This window comes from Eleutherodactylus coqui, chromosome 6 (assembly GCF_035609145.1).
Source record: "Eleutherodactylus coqui strain aEleCoq1 chromosome 6, aEleCoq1.hap1, whole genome shotgun sequence".
Classification (NCBI taxonomy): Eukaryota; Metazoa; Chordata; class Amphibia; order Anura; family Eleutherodactylidae; genus Eleutherodactylus; species Eleutherodactylus coqui.
In genome coordinates, this window is record NC_089842.1 from 74214135 (window position 1) to 74237694 (window position 23560).

The 23560-nt window shown below is 44.9% G+C and overlaps 1 protein-coding gene across 4 annotated transcripts in view; it reads right to left on the reverse strand.

Annotated features, from left to right (window-relative positions):
* The window catches only part of CADM1 (cell adhesion molecule 1), a 330056-nt gene extending 307516 nt beyond the window's left edge, over positions 1-22540 (reverse strand). For all 4 annotated transcript variants that reach the window (XM_066606988.1, XM_066606989.1, XM_066606987.1 and 1 more), the window contains exon 1: positions 22424-22540. In XM_066606988.1, coding sequence (XP_066463085.1) covers positions 22424-22499 — 76 coding nt within the window. In that variant the 5' untranslated portion in view covers positions 22500-22540. The remainder of the gene's footprint in view (positions 1-22423) is intronic.
* Between the last annotated feature and the right edge of the window lie 1020 nt (positions 22541-23560).

Sequence of the window (23560 nt, forward strand, 5' to 3'; positions counted from 1 at the left end):
GAAAAGTGATCTTCTAGGTGGGTGTGCTTCTCAAAGATGACCAGTATGCATAATATCTGGTGGAACTGGAATTCTGTCACAGGAAATCCATTCTGGGCAAGAAGGGTGGGTATTCTACTTAAAAAGGTGGTGTCTTACTGAGCCCTTCAGGGGTAGATATAAAAGCTGGAACAATCCGCACAGGTAGAAGTTTTTTTGGTCTCCAATTCGTATGCAAGTGTATTTTCCTACTGTCCCTCAAACCTTCACAGAATATCTATTTCACGGATAACATCTATCAGTGACCGAATGGGCAAGCTTTTGCTCGACAACAAAAAAAGAAGACATGGGGATTGGTCTTCAAATTTTACAGATGCCACTTTCAAGTTCCCAACTTTTCCTAATCTTTAATACCTCCTAAAGGTTAAGAAAGAAGATGGACTTGGCTCATCTATTACAACAAACGCTGCATTATTTACCAACTTCAAACAAATATCAAATCTGAGGCATAAAAAAAAGTTACTTAGCACAATCCTAAGATCTCTTGCAAACCTCAAAGAGATGGATATTCCTCCTGAGCATACGAAGCGCTTCACACAAAATCTCTGGCATTCCTCCCAATCATCTTCAAGAATCTAGACGTGAAGGAAGCATTATTGCCATCTGTATACCAAGTGTCCTGCCGAGTCCCTATCCTTCGATCAGTGGGGTATTTATAAAGAGAACACGGCCAGGAACGGCCCCCAGTCTGATTGTATCTGCTCCAGTGCTAACAAGACGGCAGGAGACCAGCAGCCACCACTGTGTAACCTCTCACCTTCCCGACAGAAACACATACATTAAGAAAAAAAAAAAGACACTACAAAAACATGCACGAGTTCCAAAAAATATAATCTATATGGCATCGGAACTATACACACGATCAACGGGGAAGTAAAAATGTCCCAGTATGTAAAAATAGATTCAATAGAAGAGAGGTTCGAGATGTAGACCAGCTTACGAAACATGGCTTCACGTTAAGAGGAAATGTCATAAAATGAACGTTACGTATACGACACACTCCAGTAATGAGTCATTGTGGTCCTGTCACGTTCAATTACCGTACCCAGATTGTTCAGTCTTCGGATCAAGGTGAGCACTTGTTAACAAGCGAGCAAAATCAATGTTCAACAAATGGCAACCACATGTTGCTTCCTTTGTACGAACGGGGACAGAATGGCAGAGGCAACACAGGCCACACATGGGCCATTCATTTCACACCTAGTGGGAGAGGGTTAAAAAAATTTGAGCAAAAAGAAAAAAAAAGTCAGTTGTGGCATATCCGTAAAAGAAAATATAGGGGCTATATAGACGACGTACGTGACTCATTTCAGCCAAGAGCAGCATTGTGACAAAAATAAAATCATCCTTCATCACGCTCTAATGGGAAGGCTGAGAAACGGCAGATTGCTTAGTGCTGACTATAAGCAAGTATTACTGTCCCCCATGGAGCAAATTCACCAACAACCTGTACCTTTCTCCATGGGAAACAATGATATTTATTTGTTGCTGGCAGCACGCAGTCTGCGGGTTATATTCTAATGCATACTATCCAAGGCCTCAATATTGTATATAATGGAAATAATGGCCCCCCCTACTGTAAAATGCAAGAATATTAGATGCCACCACGGAGCTTAGGGGCCACACAAAAGCAAGCGGAATATGGAACGAGCCCGGTCACACATTTGTCCTAATAACTACTTACTGATGATCCCACAGGCGTCCGTGTAACTGGCATTGCATGTATTGTTGGTGCGCTATTCCAGGAGGCTCCCTCCCATACAAATGGAGCTCGGCATACAGACCGCACTCATTGTATTTCAATAAAGCAATTTAGCTTTTTTATTTCGGTTCTACAAGGTCTTTGCATTACGGCGTTCTTCTACCTAGACCGGGTATATTGGCCAGTTCATCCTGGGCTTACTAGATGGGTGCTGATAAAAGTCTGATTGGTGGAGGTCTCACGGCTGAGTGTCCATCGAACCTGAAAAAGGAGGTCCCATGCTCGTCTCTGGTAGCTCGCTGTACCCAACAGCAGTGGCATGGAGATTGAATGGTATGTTGGCCCCGCATTTGCGAGACGATCCATTCATTTTAACAGGACTGATGGAATTAGCCGAGTACAAGCGCTCAACTATCTCCGGCCGTCCCATTGAAGATGAATGGAGTAGCAACGCACATGCACGACCACCACTCCATTCAAACTCCAACTCAGAGGAGGAGGAGATGGAGGCATGGGACCTCTGTTCTCCAGGACAGTGGGGGTCTTGGTGACGAGACCCTACCAATCAGACTTTTATCACCCATCCCCTGGATAGGTAATGAAAACCAAATTGTAGTACAACCCCTTTAAAAAGGAGCCATCATGTCCTTGAGTCACTGGCGCCGGCTGCATAGCTTTGCAACAAATGCCTCACTGATTCTATAGCAGCCTTTATTTTCTCCCACTCCCCTCCCAACGTTCCAAGTGCCGGGAGCCAAATTTGTCTAATGGCGGTCTTCACTTCTGTCAATCAAATGTGACATTGTATAATATCCCTGTATATGAATACGACAAGTCTTCTCTTCCAAGGGATAATAGTTCAACTCAGGTGAAGCGGTTCCATAACATTAAATAGGACATTTTCGGCAGGGGGTTGTTTCATTGTTTCCAAATGAAAACATTTATTCCTTACTACCACAATAGGGGATAAGTTTCAAATCACTGATGGGGGGGGGGGGGGGGGGTTGATCACCAGCGGGACCACCAACGATCCTGAGAATTCTGAAAGCCCAAAAGTCCCATATGAGGTAGATTTCCGAGCACATCAATTTCCCTCCGCCTCATAGAAATGAATGGAGAAACGGTTGGGCTTGTGAACCACCGCTACAGTCCGGTGTGCCATTCTAGGGATCGTTGGGGTCTCCCAGCGATTAGACAAGTATCCTCCATTCTGTGGGTAGGGAATAAATATCTTCAGCGTTAAAACCCCTTTAAATTCTAGTCTCTATGGCCTCATGCACATAGGTATAATATTACTCCGTCTATAGGGCCGTAATAAAGCCAATTCGCACGACCGCTATGTCATATATCTCTGTGTAGCATCCGCGTCCACAACGCGCACAATGCTGACTGCACACTGACCCCACAATGAGAGACGCTTCAGTCCACACCAACGGCTTTCCACACAACCAGTTGATGCATACGGTTTTATTTTTAAAGCATCCCCTTCAGATACTGATTTGCAGCCAAGGATTCACCACAAGGCCGGCTTCATACGAGTGTATACGCGATTGCGTGTGCCTTAGTGCAACGTCTTTGTGCTATGAATGAGGTTTTTGCACGCGCACTGGCGTATTCTACTGTACTTTTTCTGCCCACAGGTATGTTCATTGCACGCGGCAAACTAACGCACCAATTGAAATGGCGCAGTGTTTCATGCATCTCCTTACATTTGTGACCCCCATTGACTTCTATGGTGACCTTTGATGCAGAAATACGCAGAAAAATAGAGAATGTTCTATTTTTTCTTTTTTTTTTTGCGCGTGCGCTAAATGCAGAACTATGACGAACCCATTGAAATCAATGGGTTCTATTCTCTGCAAATTGCTCGCGCAAACACACCCGTGTAGAGCTGGCCTAAGGGTATTTTCACATGTCGTGGATTTTTTTTTGGTGCAGTTTTTGGTGCAAATTCGCAGCCAATTTCACCCTTTCAATTAAAGGGGTGAATCCTGACGGGGTTCCGCACCAACGGTGCGTTTTTTGACGCAGAAATTGACTCGGATTTTGGTGCAGATTTTCCACTGAGGAAAATCCACAGTAGTTCCGCTGTGTGTGAACGTACCCCAAGAGTCAGAGGCCCAAAATAAATCTGTTAGGCTGTGTTCGCATTACAGTTTCTGGTTCTGTTTTCTTACTCCGTTACAGGAGCAGAAAAAAAAATCCACTAGACGAACTGATCCATCTTAGGAATTAAGGACTGAACAGCGCCAAACTGACCCCATTAACTACAGGGTGGGCCATGGGAAAGTATCTCAGAACTGCACTCAACTTTCCCTTAGGCTGCCTGCAGACGGCTGGGTCGGATACGGCTGCGAGAATTCTCGCCGCAGGACCCGACCCGCACGCCTGCTGAGAGCAGCGTGTACTCACCCGCGACCCGCAGCCCCGGTTCTATCATGTGCCGGCGCATGCGCAGAGCGGAGCCGGCGGCCGGTGACGTTTCTGTGCGGGGCTCGCAGAGAATTAGAACATGCCGCGGTTTGTTTGCCGCGCGGGATTTCGCGCGGACATACCGCGGCTGTCTGCCTAGGATTGCGTTTGCTGACGCAATCCTATGGCAGCTTCCAAGGGTGGAAATTCTGCAGCAGAATTTCTGCCCGTCTGCAGGCGGCCTTAAGCTGTAGAATAGAAAATCTGTCTTTGTTGCCCATAGCCACCAATCACAGCACAGCTTTCATCTCTTATACTGCTGAGGTATAGATTGGTGGCTACGGGCAAGAAAGGCAGATTCCCTCTTATATGGCTTTCATAAGAGTGTGGCGCATCCTGTAGTTAATAGGGTCCGTCTGGCCTGTGTTCAGCATTTCATAAGACAAAAGAGCACTAATATATCCTGCATTCTAATATGGCAATGCAATGGGGACTCCGCATGTGAACGAGTCCCTAAGTGGTGAAGAAAAACCATTTATATTAGATCTACATTCAGTAGGCTAGGACAATAAATGGAAGAATGCAAAAAAAAAAAAAATAAATCTAAGATATGTGCAGACAGAAAACAACTTAAGGAACTCTTATGGGTGAAAATATTGCCATTTTTTCGGGATGCAACATGGTGATTTTATCTTACAGTTGTGTGAATTAGCCCTATGGGGGGGGATGTGGCCTCTACTATATGCCCCCAAGTTCATATGGAGGGTATGAAGAAAAAAGTTGGGCAGTCCCCCATTGGGCTCCGTAAATACATGTTATCTTCCCTAGAATATCTTGATACATACGGCACCCGAAGGAGCCTCTGCGCACGCCTACAGACTCGGCCGTACAGACTCCGGGCTTATCTGCATGAGATTAGCATCCAAGAATAATTTTTAAGCAGATCCAACAAAGGTCAGTTTTCTCGCCAAAAAGCTGCAGCGACCTCAGCCTGTTTACTCTGGATCAGCTGCGATTTGTTTCTCCGTACCGCTTTAGGGAAGTAGGGCTTACCGTACAGCAACAAAGTTATGATGTGGAACTACAAAAAAAAGGTTGTTGCACCAAAAAAAACAAACAAAAAAAAAAGTCATTATAGTGTTATGGCCCTTTTAGATAAGCCGCTTCTTGTTTGAATGAGCGAATGACGTTGCCGCTAATTCATTCGCACTCTGCTTAGACAGTAAGATCATGGTTGAGAATCGCTCACTTCTCGCTCAGTGTTCCATATTCCCATGTGGGTCGGGAGGGTTTAGACACAACGAGAAGTCAAAGAGCCAAAGATGATTTTCAGTCCTGCTGAAACCGAACGCCGAATGACAAGTGCACGATTCTTGTTTGTTGCTGGCTCATGTTTAAACTGATCTTTTAACGACTTTTTTGAATGATCGTTCCGTCTAAACGCACCTTAACGCACCTTAAGGCTTCGGCTCCACGAGGCTCGCTTGCTTGGGATTTTCCGTGACTAAATTCAGGAGCAGCAAATTGGATGAGAATTTAAACAGATCTCATCCACATGCCGTGCAAAAGATCCAGCATGGAAACGGGCAACAGAAAAACCATTTGGTGCATTTTTTGCCTCTCCATGCTTTGACTTTCCACCTTACAGGGGTACTCCGGAGACTGGACATTTTTTCACATTTGCACTCATCCACTGAATAGGTAAACCTGATAGGTCGGTGGAGGTCCAACCGTTGGGACCCCCACCAATCCCAAGAACAGACATCCCATTTCCCCCATCCTTCTCATTGCAGCTCCTGCAGAGAGGAGGAGATTGAATGGAGCGTCAGTCGCACAAGTGTAATTCCACTCCATTTTCAACGGGACTGTCGCATATAGCGAGTCCAAAGCGTTCAACTATCTCGGTCAGCCAGTCCTCCATTCATTGCTGTCACTGCAGGTAGGAGAAGACAGCCAGAAATGAGAAGAAAGGAGGTATCGGGAACCGCCCTCCCCAGGAATATCCTGTCTGCAGTGGAAATACCGCAGCAAATTCCACATAATTTCTGCATCCGTTAGTGCAGATTTGGACTAAAAATCAGCTGCGTTCCCCTCAGTTGATTTCAGAGGATACAGCACTCCCCTCCAAAGTCTTCGTCTGTCAGCGCTACCCAGTAGCCTTTCGTGAGCGCAGTGCCGCTGGTCAGGTGATGCATCACCGCCAAAGTCTATGGAGGTGAAATCTGTATCCTCTGAAATCAGCTACAGGGACACAGCCGAATTTTGAGTCAAAATCCGCACCAATGGCAGATTTTGATTCAACTTTGGATGTAGAATTACTGCTGCAGACATTCCTTAGCATTTCCGCCCCATGTTAATATACCCTAAAGATGCCCCTGTCTTCCTGGTACAGAGACACTCCCAGGTGTACTCATGTGCCATTTATACTGGCATCTTGTCTTGTGGCCTTTGTACCCCTACTAGGTGTGAGTGCTACCTCTGTAGCCCCTATAGTTCTTTCAAAAGCAAGTGCAACTGTAAAAAAATAAATCTTGTTATTTGTGTGGCTCCAACTTATTCCGCAGCGCTTTCAGGTAATTTATGTATTACCCCACCACCACCAAGCTGGGTACTCATTTTACTGACCTCGGAATGATGGAAGGCTGAGTCAACCTTGAGACGGCTACCTGAACCAAGCGGGGATTGAACTCCCAACCTTCAGGTCATGAGCGAGAGCTTAGGACTGCATTTCTGCTGCCTTAACACTCTCCTACTTACTACCAAATCTGTTAGGTACTTCACAAGTAAAAGTTTTACCAGGTACCATTAAATCTTCTGAAAAAAAAAAAAAATACATTGCGGTCTCGCTGCGGTTTTTCCCCCGCTGACTTCGATGAAACCCAGCACGAGCGTGACCTAAAATGCACAATAAGCCCCTACGCCAAGACGCCAAGGCTCACGTACAAAGCCTTAGTGCTGCAGTCCCATGTAATCTCCTACGACACGTGTGTGTGGCCACAGCGGGGTTGCAATCCACTCTCGAACTGGCTGTCTGCTTGGCAAACCCTCGGGTGCATGCAGAGTTATTTTTATTTGTGCGCTGCCTGATTTAGCATGTTACAAAAGGAATGGCGTTCATTTTATTGGCAATTCGAAGTGACAAATGAGCCGTGAAATATCATCAGGACAGAGTTTATAAAAAAAAAAAAATGAAATACTCAATTTAAAGCAGCGCCGCGTATCCCCCCCTCCGTCACCATCCCCATCTCCTCACATCCCTTCCTTTCATGAAACCAAAAAGCAAAAATCCAACACTTTATTGCAATCTTTGTATTCCGAGAAGGGTCGTAGATTCCCGCGTGCCACGGCTGAACCTTCTAAATGGATATTACAGAGCTAGACAGCGAGGGATGAGTATAAATGGCTACCTACGCCATAGCTGGTTACATAGGTCAAAGGATGGCATCATCATCGTACTGCTCGGCTTAACCGTTCCAATATTGCAATGGCCAGGTCTATGCCTTGTGATATGAAGGGGTTAACAAAAAACCCACAACTCGGTAAATGTCACTTGTTACATGCAGGATGGATCATTCATTAGTAAAAGGGGGGACAATTCCTCCACCCGCAAGCAAAGACCTCATTCACTTAGTGCATGTACAACACAGTCATGAATAGGCGCATTGTTTGGACAGAAAAAGGCAGCTCTAGCCCTCCTGCTCTTGGCCCCCGCGTCCTCCAACAACCCCCTCATTTGTCAACTAAAGGTTCCCTCAAAGACTCTCTTGTTCCCTCCCATATAGACCCCCAAATGGCTCCAATTCCCTTTGTTACGTGCAATATCAGGGCTGGGAGCGGCAGATACAACGTATCTTAGGTCAACTAGGTCATTACTGGTTTCGGCTATCACGTCGATCAATGCAGCAGAAGAAACTCGGGAGGCATACCAATATAACCTACGTACAAGGAAAGGGACCCCCGAGGGGTTAAGCACTCATGTTCTGCAATCACAAAAACTTCTTACGGCACAAGGAAAATGACCCTCGATGAAACATTTAGGGATCGGAGAGTCATTCCGAGCTTGGGGGGTCCTCTGATTGCCTGCACAGCAGACTACACATTACAGCTGGTTTTGGTTATGTCCATGATCTCAGAGGTGAGCTAGCATTGTGGATCAATTCTATCGATGCCAGCTTATAGTGTTCCGTACATGTGGCCAACATGGTCACAGTGCAACCACAGTACATAAAAAGAAGAAGAAATACATGCTTTATAGAGCTACAACCTTTATAGGTGCCAATGCTCATTAGCAGGTTCTGCGTAAATGTGCCAGCGTTCAGCCGTGCGCCTTTGTGCCATATCTTGGTAAACATTAAAGGGGTATTCAGAGTTTTAACTATTGATGAGCTATGCTCAGGACATAGTTTATAGTGGGCATCTGCTGCTTAGGATCCTGACGATCAGGTGATCCTCCAGCCCACTGTCAGTGCATCAGGACGGACGTTGTCAGGGCTGGACATTGAAATCAATGGTAACAATGTCTCCTATTACACTTCCGACTGATTGCAATGAGGAGCCAGAAGTGTAATAGGAGACATCCCTCTCGTTGACTTCAATGGGAGAAAAGCATATATTACACTTCTGGCCCTGACCACTGAGGACGACATCCGGCCCCGCTGAGAATCAACTGATCGGCAGGGATCCTGAGCTGCGGACTCTTGCTGATCAACTGTTGATCCCCTATCCTAAAAATAGGTCATTAATAGTAAAAACCCAAAATATTCCTTTAAAAGCAACCCTGTCCTGGTGGTTCTGCCACCAAAGTGTCTGTTCCTGGCGCCTCTCTTCATTCTTTCAACATCGTCGCGGTGCTCCTGTCACTCCTCAATGCACAGAGTTGCATCGGTAGTCAGACAATGCATGCTGCTTCGTGATTGGCCAGAATTGCTCATGTGAGCAGCACTGGCCAATCAGAGCAGCATGTGATGCTCTAGACTACCAATGTCCAGAACCTACAGGCAGGGTCATAGCTAAAGGCTCATGGGCCCAGGTGCAAAAGTTTATCTTAACCCCAGGGCTCCGTGTTCCCCCAACTCCAGTCCTCAGGGACCTCCAACAGGTCATGTTTTTTAGGATTTCCTCAGTATTGCACAGGTGATGTAATTATTGTCGGTGCCTCACACATTGCCACAGGTGTTCTTACTATAGAATATCCTGAAAACATGACCTGTTAGTGGTCCCTGAGGACTGGAGTTGGGGACCCCTGGTCTAGGGTAATCCAAGAATCACCATGGACATCTTGGACGTATGAAGAAGAGCCCCAAGACCATCTACAGCCCAGCACTAGTTAATTTAACACCCTCCTCCCTCCAGTCCCTGGCCAAGTTTAGTCCCGAAACTGGAAGGTTGCATCAATACTTGAGATAAGATTTTCCACAATAGGGGTACTTTACTCTGAAGATCCTGCAGTAGGAGGAAGCATTTCATAGCCGTCATTCAGAGCATTCAGGGTTAACCAACCCGGCAACAGATGAATTTGTGAAGGTCATCCATTTGTAATGAGATGCCAAGTTGTTAAAGCCAACACTGGCGAAAACCAGTCACTATCCCCGTGACATCAATCCTCTTGTCCATTTATCACTTTATACAAAGACGTCTTCAGGATAGCAGGAAAGAGCAAACTAAATGGAAGAGATCAAACTCTTTTTCTGGGCTTGTAATCTAAACGAAGACTGTTCCAAATGGACCTGCAGCAAACTCTACAACTAACACTGTCTGAACCCTTGACTCCACTCCAAGACTCTCATGCCCCGCGCCAAAATCATCAATGGGTTCTTAAAGGAGACATCCACATTGAACTATCCCTACTTGGGCTGTTGAGTCAGTCAGTTTTGGGTGGAACTGAAAGAAATGTACCACCTCAACTTCGGCTTCAAAGCTAAAATATATCATATTATATTAAAATGGAGCTCTGAGACACCCTTTTTCTAAACATATGGAATGTTATATATTAAAAAAGATGCCTGATCACCGGCGCTCCAGCGCTGCCAATCCGGTCTTCCCCACCAGGCTTGGTTTGCATGGGTGTAGCAGTGATATGACATACACCCATTTGACCACTACAGCCAATCACTGGCCTCAGCTATACATAACACTGCCGAGGCGAGTGATGGGTGGCAGCAGTCACATGGGTATATGGGCACATCACCCCTGCAGCTATGTAAACAAAGCTTGGTGGGGAGGACCGGATTGACGGTGCTGGATCGCCACGGATTGAACTGGTGAGTATAGTATATTGCACACAACCCCTTTTAGCATCATGTTACTACACTAAATCCATTACTAATTATTATACATGAGCCATTTATGAAACCATCAAAGTGTAGAAAAATACAGCAGCCAGAGTTGGAGTTGAAAGTTTGGAGTACAGACTGGTTAGATGGGACCCGATTGCAAAATGTTCAAAAAGTGCGAAAAGCAAGCGCTCAGTTTCCCTCTAGCGCCATCACAGGAGAAATAAAGCATTACACAACGCGCATTTAAATGAAAAGATTGTCTTCGTAATGCAGGACAGGACAGGTCCTCCAGAGTTCTCAATTCTGGATTCTGAACACAGTAAGGCCCCCCCTCTATTAAATGGGTTGTCCGAGTTGTAAGATCTTGGTACAACTCGTCCCCATGCAGTAACACAGGAAAGAGGGATATACTCGCCTCTCCCCGCTCGTCAATTCAGTCATTATGAAGACTCCAGATGCTGGCTGCATGTTGCAGGGGAGAAATATGCTGCAGTTTAAAGCACCCTAAGGCCACTCTCACACATCCGCTTTCTTCTGCAGCATTTCGAACACCGCGGTAATCGCTGTACAAGGCTCCCCTTAATTTTAATGGGGCCTCAGCGATTTTGCCGCCATAAATGCACCTCGTCAACCATCAAAATAATGGGGTGCGTTAAAACCCATTATCGGAGACAGTAACCTGCATCCGAAATTGGCGGTAAAATCACAACGTTTTGCCGACTCTTTTTTAATCGGGATAACCGCTGCGCTTTGAATACCACGGTAATCGCGGTACAAGGTTTCCACTGATTTCAATGCAGTCTCGTAGACCTAACGCTGCGATTTTCGAGCACTGTCTGCTCTATTTAACTGCAACCTATCAGAATGATGGGGTTCATTAAAACCCGCTGTCGGAGACCGGACCCTACATCCGAAAACAGCAGTGAAATCGCTGCGCTTTGCCGCCGGCGTGTGTTAGAGTGGCCTAAGTAACCTTTCACACAAGACGGAAGTAGTCCGCTCAGACATTTCTGCGTTACGAAGTTATTCCTATGTGGCTTGAATTGCGCGCCTGGTAAAATACGTGCGCCTTTACTTCAAAACTGCAAGATTAAATTCCACTACGAAAAAGCACTCCGCTGCAAAATGAATGACATCTCGCGGATTGTTGATGCGAATTTCGAACACACGGGAGATGGAATACCGCGATGAAGGTCTGCCGAAAAAAAATGCAATAAATCCCGCAAGGCGTAATCTGCAGTTAAAAACGTAACACAATCCACACATTTCCGTCCCCGTGTGAAAGGTGCTTTAGGATATGCGAACAATTCCAACCTGTGTGAAAGGTCCCTTAAGGTATGCGCTAACGGCGGATGCAGATTTATCCATGTGGACTCCATGTCTAAAAACCACAACAGAAATAAGCGCATTTCGATACATGGAAAAAATCTGCACTGTATAGGCGTGGATTCCCATCGAAAGTAATGGGACGCCGATTTGGATGCAGATTCTGCCGTGTGAACAGGGGCTAAGGGTGCAAAAAATGGATGCATGTAAGCATCAAGACATTATAGGGGCTTGCCTGAGACTTTTACTATGCATGACTAATCCTCAAAATAAGTCACCTATGGTTGGCAGCTCGGGAACCCCACTGATCAGCTGATGGCTCAGCTGATCAGTGTGGACAGAGCAAGAAGCAGACAGTGCTGTGTGTATTGCAGTGGCCTGTTTTAGTACTGCATTGAATTAACTGGGAGCTGTAGTAACTGGACCGCTGCAATACAGCCCTGTCCACACTGGCAGCAATCCAGGCAATCAACCAATTGGCAGGGATCCCAAGTGGCAAACTATTGATGACCTATTCCGAAGGTAGTCATCCACTATAAAAGTCCTGTACAGCCCCTTGAACATTGTGCGTGGCATGATGCCCTGTTTTGTTAAAGGGAGACCGGGATGTGTTTCTTGAAAAACATAAAATTACGGACATGAGGTGTTATTCCGGGGATTTATTCTAAATTCTACATGTGGAGTCAGAAATGACTTTCTCACCCTAATGTGAAGTAGTTGGCATCCACTACTGGATTGACTACCTCTGGATTAACGTGGTAGGATTATAGACTGGACTTGACGGACCGCTTCTTTTTTTACAACCTTCTAAACCATGCAGAAGTTGCCTCTATAACAATCAGCTCCTAATTCCAGTAGTTTCTGCTTTGTATATTGGTAATCTAGTCCTGACAAAGGCGATATGAAATGTGTTAGTATCCTCACTGCAGCGACTACAAGCTGCTTGTAATATAAAAGGGTTTGTCCAAGATCGAGCACAAGGGCTTAGTGCGGCTCTTATGGTGCATTGGGACAGGTAGTTTTCCCTATCTCGAATTTCTACTAAAGTGCCTCGTGCAAAGACTACACTTCTCACCGGAGCAAGCTGTACACTGAGCCAGTAACGAATGCTTGAAAATTTCGACTATGAAGAGAAAAAAAAAAAAAGTACGACATGATAAAACAGCTAGCGAGAAATAATACCTCAACCCTGCCTGAGGAAGTCCTCACCGTGACTTCAAACATACTGCACAATAAAGAGTATTACCGCAGTTTTAGAAGGCAGGTGTTATCTCAGGCCACATAGTGAAGCGCTCTACAATTCGGAGTGTATTTCCAGGGACCAATGGCTCTTTAAAGGCCCGTTTACTCGCAAAGACAATCTTTCAAATGATTGAAAGAATGACAGTTTTAGAGATCGTTTTGCATAAAGTGTTAAGGGACACTAATGCCCATTAACACTTTATCAGCTTTATTTGCGTGTAAAAGGACCTCTGGGAGCCAATTTCAGAGCCAGAATGTGGTCTGAGCTCTGCAAACAGTTCTCCTTTGTTCTTGCAGAGGCTGTTAGCAGAATACAATGTGATCTCTGGCTCCCGTGCAGGACACAGCGTGCGGTCCCTGTTATCTTCTCTCCGGCTGAATGATGGATTTTAAGCCCACCTTAAAATCATCGTTCAGCGGAAAAGTAAACAAAGGCAGCGTTTACACGCAATGATTATTGCTCATATGCCAACGTTTGAACACATTTTGAGCAATAATCTTTGCATGTAAATGGGCCTTTAGACAGAACCGGAATTTCCTGATTTGCATTAGCCCGAGCGAATGTGCTGGTGACATCACCACCAACTCATTCACACTCATGCAGCCCATGGAAAATCCTGCAGTTCTCATTCACTTATAGTTTAGTGTGAAACATTGAATGATCAGTGTTTAAGCTGCACGACAGGCGAACACGCCGGCGCTCATTTTTATGCTAGTTGAAACTGGACAAACGTGAGCCGCGTGATTCTTACTCATCGTTCAGTTGCTGGCTCGCGTTTAAAATGAACTACTATTTTATTTTCACAATTTTTTTTTTTTTTAACGATAATCGTTCAGTCTGAAACGGACCGACAACTCTTCAGTAACTGTGGCCCATGTCCGCATTTAGTTGATATACAACCCCAATTCCAAAAAAGTTGGGAAGTGATGTAAAATGTTAAAAAAAAAAAGAAAAAGAAAGAAAGTTAAGAAAAAGAAGAATGCAATGATTTGGAAATCTCATCTAATCATGTTTTATTCACAACAGAACAGAGAGCAGCACAGAAGGTGAAAGTGAGACATCCATTTTATTGAAAAACATTAACTCAATTTAGAAATTGATGGCAGCAACACATCTCAAAAAGGTTGGATCAGGATTCACAAAAGTCTACAAAAGTGATACTAATAAACAGCTACAGCTATCAAGTCACATGACTGTATAAAAAGAGCTTGTTAGAGAGGCAGAGTCTCTCAGAAGCAGAGATGATTAGAGATCCACCAATCTGTGAAAAACTGCATCTAAAAATCGTGGAACGGAAAAAAAAAAAAGGTTCCTCGGCATAAAATTGCAAAAACTTGGAATATTTCACCGTCTACAGTACATAATATCGAAATATACAGAGAATCCGTAGAAATTCATGTGCACAAGCAACAAGGCCAACGGTCAATAATTCATGTTCGAGATCTACGGGCCCTCAACAATTACTGCATTAAAAACAGGCATGATTCTGTAATGTAAATCTCTGCATGGGCTCAGGAATACTTCCAAAAATCATTGTCTGAGCATAGTTTGCCATACTGTGGCACACAAAGGCACGTTAAGGGTGCATTCAGACGATCGTATATCGGCTGGGTTTTCACGCCCGATATACGTCGTCTCTCTCTGCAGGGGGAGGAAGCTGGAAGAGCCGGGAGCGGTAAACTGAGCTGCCGCCTCCTCTCCACCCCCTCTCCGTCCCTCATCACTATTTGCAATTGGAGGGGGCGGGGCAGAGCTAAGTTTCCATAGCGATTCTCCGCTTGCGGGATTTAAATCGCTGCATGCTGCGATTTGTCGCGATTCGCCGCAGTGAGTCTGTCAGATAGGCTCAGAGTGGAGAGCTGTCAGCTCTCCACTGCTCCCCGCCGATCTGCCGCGGGATATGGCTACGCCGGTGGACAGGAGGCCTAAAACTGTTCTGTGGTCAGATAAATCAAAGTATGAAATTCTTTTTGGAAAGCATGGACATAGTGTCCTGTGGACTCAAGATGAGAGCAACCATCCAGCTTATCAGCACACGGTTCAAAAGCTGGCATCTTTGATGGTATGGGGCTGCATTAGTGCCTATGGTATGGGCTGCTTACACATCAGGAAAGTCACTATCACTGCTGAGCAGTATATAGAGGTTTTAGAAACACATATGCTCTTATACAGACAACATCTCTTTCGTGGAAGGCCTTGCATATTTCAGCAGGACAATACAAAACCACATACTACATCCATCACAACAACATGGCTTCGTAGAAGAGGAGTCTGGGGGCTGAATTGTCCTGCCTGCAGTCCAAACTTTTCACCAATAGAAAATATTTAGCGTATTATGAAACAAAAGAATAAATCTGACAACTACCATGTTTCCCTTAAAATAAGCCCTACCCCAAAAGTAAGCCCTAGCATGATTTTTGAGGCTGCAGAATGCTTTTTCAGGATTTTTGATTTTTAAACTATTAGCCCTCCTTCAAAATTAAGCCCTAGTTACAGTTAATAATAAAAAAAAGTTAATGTAAATAGTGTCCAGGCAGCTAATGTAAATAGTGTCCAGGCAGCTATACATGTAAAAAAGTGAAATATTTGAGCAAAAATTAATATAAGACACTGTCTTATTTTCAGGCAAACAGGGTATGACCCAGAACTGTTGAGTAGCTAGAACCCTACATCAGACAAGAATGGGACACCATTGCTCTCCCAAAGGTCCGGCAATTGTTCTTCTCACTTCCCAGATGTTTATAGACTTATGAAAAAAAATTGAGGGGATGCTGCACAGCGGTAGACACGGCCCTGGCCCAACTTTTGTGGGATGTGCTGCTGCCATCAATTTCTAAATGAGTAATTTTTTTTAAAAAGGAAATGGAAAAATGTCTCCCTTCCACCTCCTGATATGTTCTATATACTATTGTGAGTAAAATATGGTTATATGAGATTTCCAAATCATTGCGTTCTGTTTCTCCTCTACATTCATTTACATTTGACACGGCATCTCAACTTTTTGGTATTGGGTTATTTAACTGTTACTGCCGCACAACATCAATGTTTCCCTATGGAGGGAAAACCGATAGCAACCTGCAGCGATTGGGACCATGGCATTATACATTTGGAACAACTAGCTATGCCTGCTAGAACCAGTTTCCTTCTTCAATGATCACTAACTTTTCACACAATTCATGCATAAATGACAGTCCGTGTGATAATGACAGTCCGTGTGATATCCAGCAAAGTGCCAATCACGGTGTATGACTAAAGTATTTTTTGTGCTGCAAAATTCCTGTAAAGTGCTGGCCACTAGGGGTCTCCCTTCCTTCTAACTTGTTCTGCCAGTTGTCAAGTGATGCAGTAACAAAAATAACAAGAGGGGAAACAAGAAGGGGCGATAACTCATACTGCCCACAGAAGTCTATGCATAGAAGAGGGGAAAGGAGGACATAAGCATAAATACCCTCCCATTGTCCAAACAGGTTAAAAAGGTGTTATTCACATCCTATCAAACGTCACAGTCGGTGCACAACGCATATTATAATGTGCAAAACCAGTTTTAAGTGCCTGCCTACCTTTGAATATCATTGAAGGTTTCCATGTAGAATTAATTTGCATAAAAAGTGGAGCAATTTTTGATGCACCTTGGGGCATATTTATTAATTATGTCTAATTTAATCTAAGATACCGTAATTGTTAACGTAGATTAGACAGTCTTAATATGTGCCAAATTTATAACAGAGGTTATCTGGGAGAATAATCCTGGTGCATGTTGAGCCACTGTTGCCTAATTTGATACCACCTACCGGTATTAGTTGGCTTAATTTGGTCCCCTTGTCAAGTGAGTAACAGAGTGCCTAAAACACATAATAAATGTGACAAGGCATGCAAGAAAGATTCCTGGCACATTTAGATTAGTAAATCTGCCCCATTGTCCCTCAGTTTGATTATAGTATTGTCCCTCCTGTATTATAGTTCATAGCTGCAGTCACTGTTGTTAGCTTCAGAGCTGAAATCAACATAGAGACAGATATGGGTAAACTAGCCCAATATCTGCATAGGCTTACATATGGCTATATATATATATATATATATATATATATATATATATGACATATGTTGTCTCACGCTAGCATGTAAGTAGTCATAAAGAGCATCTTAAATACAAGCTACAACAGGTGTCAAAGAGGAGTCCCCGGCTCAACAACTGCCCTTTCTGAACCAGAGCAGGGAGCTACTGCAAAGAGTGCTTCCCATTCTGGCAGAGCCAACACAACCAGGTATTCTTATATGGTTGCCCTTTTATTACCCAAGTTCTTGAGCAGCAGCCACTCCAGGGGTGACCCAATGTAGTTGACCCCAGTAATAACAACAGGTGGTTGACAGGAGTTTAAAGCAGCTCATTGACTGCCAAGCTGGCTCCATCTAAGAAGGTGTAGTCCATATGGTATCAGGAGAGAGCAACTTTCTTTAATCTTCTAAGTCTGCAGTTCAGATGTCATTTTCTTCTGGACTAAACTGATTATTGCTACATTCAAGCACCCACAATGTTCTAATCAATGTTTGATCATTAGCCCCATCATCACCAGCCATTCTCCATCACCTAGGAAAGCTTTAAACCCATCACCATTCGCCGTATGGGTTAAGGCATCATTTTTATTTGACCACATATGACGAATAGTAAAATTTACCAAAAAGTGGATTTTTTTTAAATTAGTACTTTATTTCAATTATGATTTTATTAACAATCGATACGCATTGTTGTATACTTCGCGTAGCTGATAACATTTCACTGCGAGATGCACAGAATACACCAAATTTTGATCCCCTTCTAATATTGTTAGTGGGAGAAGCAGTTCATGGCAACAGGTCCAAAACGTACGTGCAAACTGTTCCATCTAGGACTAGTATAATTGTATTGGGTTTACTCTATGAACTTCTCTTGATACATTATGTTGCATTCTATTAGTAACACGCATCCAGGCTTACAACATCTCTAATCCATTTCCTCAAGTCCCACTACAATGCCTCATCCTCTATAGTGTTGTCCATTGCATACTGAATAAGAATCAAACTCATTCTTAGAACTTTTAGCACCTTCACTTCCCTCATTACACATCAGCAAAATACTGTAGCCCTTACATCACTCAAGAAGGACTATGTTAGACAATGAGATCTCCCATTGACAACTACAGCAAACAATCCAAAACAATTAGGTGTCAGCAGAAAGTTTCCAGTTGCATTGGCTACTTGTGTTGGTTTACACACTACATATTTTACCATACAGTGCTAGAGAGAATACGCATGTAGCAATTGTTAACATGACTGGACCATTGTGATAACTACAATGTTATACAATGAAGTTATAACACATTAAATGTCAAGTTAACATTTGCTGCAACTGTACCATGGAATTTGGCAGTCATTAAGAAAATTCCTGACGCCAACTTGACTTCTTTAAGGGTCCAATAATTAAGTTTCCAGAAAGAAACTTACATGATCTTAAATACTCTTGTATTAAAAAAATAAAGGTATTTTAGAGGGGATACCTCTATTAACTAAACTTTATTTTTACCGCACACAAGAGGGGTGGGGTGGGAGGGGGACTTAAAAAAGTTAAGAGGCTGCAACAAATTTCTTAGTGCATTAGTTATCTGGGTCCTTATACATATTCAGACCAAAAGAGTTCACAAAAAAGTAACAATAGTCTATGTACTGTTTATTTATGTTTATTAGGTTATATGAAAACTGCTACAAAGATGATATAAAGTAGCATAACTTACTATTCAGGGGGAAGTAAAACTTAGATAATGACAAGACAACCATGGCGATACTAAAATAGTACAGTAACACTGCCCAATATGTACAGCAAGGAAAAAAACTTTCCCTGAGCAGCCGGCCATGAATTAAATCAATGACATACTAAAGATTGACATAAGATCCATTCAAAGCAGGGGAATGGAAATGATGATGATATGAATGGGGCTATAGATGTCACCACATCTGTGCTTGTTTTAAAGAACATTTATAAGATTCTTACAGATGTCTCACCATGGAATTCACTGAAAGGATTAGATAGGGGTCAACCCTTAATATGGCCATAAATCACCCCATTTCTGCTGACAAGATTACTACTACAGAAAAGATATTATACTACTGCCTGCAATTATGAAACCCAGGAAAATTGAAGGGTTTTTTTTTAAACTAATGGAGACCCTTTGAGATAGTCCTTTGTCTATGTGGTTTATTTTGATGCCGAGAATAGCATGATAATCCGAAGAGTATCCATTTCCAACTCTATCATCAAGATGTTGACCTCCCAATCCATAAAGAGTATTTGCCTTCCATGTCAAGTTTTTCCACACCACCCTCACCCAAAACAAGTATGAAAAAAAACCAAGAATCTAAAAAAATACCATCACAATAAAGGTTACACTAGTCAAATCGATACATTGCATGAAAAGTATCAATTCATGGCTCTTCTGCGCTACATCCCCTAAAAGAGCGGCAGTTGATATGTTCCTACTTGTTGCTCACAATTACGGTCTCCACCTGCTAAACATGAAGCTGCAGCTAATCCGAAATTGGCATGAACGGGCAATAAATCCTACTGATTATATCTGTTTCTGGATTGAGAAAGGAGGACAGGATGAAAATAGCCACAAATCAATTACGCTGTCATGTAAAAGAAGAAGAAGAGAGGAAGAAGGTAAAGGGATGGTGGAGGAAAAAGGTTCTGGTGGATCATCTAAGGGTTTAGGAAGAATGAAGTGGAACAATGCCTTCCAAAACTGGTAGTCCTAAAAGCCCTAAGTAACAGTAGCCTTCTACACCAAAAGTTGTTGGAAAGCAAGAAGACAACACGGATTGGAAGAGTAACAGTGTGTATGGGGCAGAAAGAGTCAACCTTCAAGTCAATACTGGCCAAGGAAGAAGACGTGTAGTAATCTGTCATGAACATTCAAGTCAACATTATGCAAGGGAGAAGACGTGTAGTACTCTATCACGAGCATTCAAGTCAACAGTAAGCAAGGAGGAAGACGTGTAGTACTCTATCGTGATTATCCATGTAGTGATGCACATGTATCAGGGACATACGTGTATACACAGTACCGAAAAAAAAATCACTGCTCCCTGTGAACTCATGTGACTGCAAATCTACTCCATGCAGCCGGTGACTGTTCTACGTCTACACCTCCATGCTTAGCCGAGGACAGGCTAGCTATATTTTCTCTATTAGATGGTCCAGGAGAATATTACTGCATGATGGGCGGAGAGAGACTGGATGGAGGATTTTTTAGTAATGGCTAAAGGGTGGGCAAAGGCTTTGCAGGGAGCGCATCTGTGTGATGGACATTGAGCTGGAGAAAAGTATTTCCTCTGTTTTTGTTCTCCAAATGCAAACACTGCCCTCTTGATTCGGAGCCGTGCCAGAACAGTTGCAGCGTCAATCTCGAAAGCACACAAAACGACCCGAATAAAAGCACGAGAGCAGCAAAAAAAAACACCAAAAAAAAAAAAAAAAGACATTGCAGGCCATCCTGACTATACGAAACTGAGCCTATCTCCCTGATACATCCCATATCTATTCTCTGCTGCAAAACCAGGAGGGACTTTCTTCTTAGCCATAAAAGCTAGAAATTGTTGGATAGGGAAGAAAGGCGAAGCTAGATTTCTAAACAGACGGACATGGAGAGCAGCTGGAGTGAGCGGCTCTGCAGACACTTTACCGTACACATTACACAAGCATCAGGAACGAAAAAGAGGGAGTCAGACTGCGGAAACACAACTGAAATGAACAGCAGAGGGGGGGGGGGGGGTATGGTTTATCTCAGGCAGGACCGGATTTTATATACATACACTAGCAAGACAACCTATATACTGGAAGGAAAAAAATCCCAATAATGGCATTTAAATCTGCACATACATTACCCTCCCCCATGCAAAAAGCAGCCCCAGTCCTTCCCATTTACACGCAGTGCCCCCCAGAGAGTGGGGGTAGGGGGGGTGAGCAACAATTTGTAATCAATCACACTTAAACCTTAAAAGTAAATAGAGCTTCCCCTGTACAAACTGATGTGACGCCCGCAAAAATACCCCAAATGGTAGTGGGACACAAGTTCAGCAGGAATGGCACATTGTATCCATTGAGAGCATATAGGATATGATGCATAAGGGAAACGTATACGCCATTGCATAAACAAGCCTAGCACAATCCAGAGTGGTGGCAACATACGGCTACAAATCAACCCCCCCCCATGCAGAGCTGAGCACATTCATACGTTCTACATGGTACTACGCAGTGATTTATCCCTCTCACCATCACTACACGGCTGCAGATAGGGCAACTGCTTTTCAATGGTGCTGAGAACATTAAGAAAACCATAAGGAAGGGAATGAGAATCTCCAGTGGTGCATTCAATCAAGGTTTCTATAAAGAATGGTCAAACCTCAAACTATAGGATGAGCCCACCGCAGAAGAGAAGATGGTTACCACTTCCTACACAACTGCCATGCAACAAGTGGATGCTTACAAGACAGGGTTAAAAAACATTGTGGGCATCTCCTTCCCCAGGTTTCTCCTGCCCCAGTGCCCATCTCCCTGCTTCTTACTCTTCCCCGTCTGTCTCCCCATCTCTCTCCCTCCAGTTCCCGCTTTCCCTCCCTTCTCGCTCCCCCATTCCCTTTTGTTCTTCTCCTTTCATCTTCTTTCCCTCTCATCTCCCTGATCCTTCCATCTCTCCTTTCATGTAAAATCCTTTTCCTCTCCGGCCAACCCTGCCCCCCATCATACATCTTACCAATACTTCCCCCCGTTTTCTCCCTCCTTCCAATAATTTTACCTTCCAGGAGTATTACCCCAAATCCCCCATCAGGCATCCTTCTCCATTGCACCTTACTCACTTTCCACCCCATCAGTGACCTTCTCCACCCATCACCTGTATATTACAGTCCCCTACCCTCCACACTACAGACTGCTACCCCAATTCTCAGCCCCCAGCATACCACCCCATGTTCTCCAATACTATGCCATCTTGTTGCCCCTCTTCTCTCAGTACCATCTTACCTCTTTTTACTCTGTTTGCAGGTATCCCTCTCCCCAAAACCTCATCCAACCTTTGTCCCCCTGATGCACTCTGCTGCACCACTCTGATGCCCCTCTACCCTGTGCCAGGCTCCCCTCGTGCCCCTTGCTCTAGCCTACTTTTGCCCCAGTGCTCCAACTACCCCCTGCAGCTGCCCCCTCTCTCACCCCAGGTGTACTTTTGCCCCCCTCCAGCCCCCATCTCCACCCTCCAGCAGGCTGCATTCCTCTCTCCAGCTCCCCCATCTGTTCCATTCCCGGCTTCCTCCTCTCTCCCTCCCGGTGCCCGCTCCTGTAGTGCCGCTATTGTCCTGCGGTCTCCCGCTCCTCCTCCCCTTTCTCTCGATCCCCGGTACCTTGCTGGAGTAATCCGGCTCGGAGCCCGCTGATCAGGAGAAAGAGGCGGAGAGCGGCTCCGGGCTGACTCGCCATGTTCGGCACCTGCTTCACTCTGCAGCCTCTGCTCGGAGATAATCACATGCTAATCATATGCTAATACATTCAGAAGGAGGCTGGCACGACTCGCCAAGACACGCCTCTATTCTCCCCCGCCCGGTGACGTGTGTGAGGGCCGGGTCCGTGACGTCACTGCGCTCGTTGAACTGCTCTGACCACGTGTGTGCTGGAAGGTAACGAGCGACGCGAGAGGGGGCGTGGCTACTGTAGGAGGCGGGGCGCTGACAGAACTGCAGCCGCGGCAGAGAGGGCGGGGTGACGGCGGCGTGTGAATGGTGAGGGGGAGGAGTCGTGGCGCCGGGAAGAGTAGGTAGTAATCCTACCCCGCGCCAAGCTTGTGTCGTGCGGAGATGGAGTGTCCGTCTGTGAGTGCTGCCCCCTGCAGTGCACCTGAGGGAGGGGCTCACGCGGATCTATGCATCCTTCTATGCCCCGTGCAGAAACAACCCTGCAACATTCCTCTAGACTCTACATTGTGCTGTTCCTCTGTTATTCCTCCTGGAAGCCTACGAATAAATGGACAGCTGTCTGTGAAGATAAACGCATGTCCCAATGCAATTCAATGAGGCTGTAGGACTGCGTGAGAAATCCTAGTATAAAGCCTCCTGCCCACGGACCGAGTGGGGTAACTTCCACGGGGCAAACAAAAAAGTCCTCGCTTCCGCTCCGACCCCGGGGGATCCTGCCTGGATGACCTCTTTAAAGGACATTCTACCCACCCCACCTGCAGCTCCAGTCCGCAGAGTCTGTGACCACCGATCTCTCCTGACCACTGACGTCTGCACCGAGGTGAGAGGTCGGTGGTTACGGACTCAGCAATGGCTGCCAACCGCCGCCGGACCAGAGTTGCAGGAGGGGTGAGTGTACAGCCTGTAGGGATTCTGCCCAGCCAGAGCCCAGTAGGGGGTTTGCTATTAGCCTCCAGCCGGACAGCATCGCTCGGACCACAATGGGGGTAACTGTAACTACTGGGGACACTGAGCATCACTGTTACTACTGTGTGGGTCACTATTACCGCTGGGGCCACTATGGGGGTC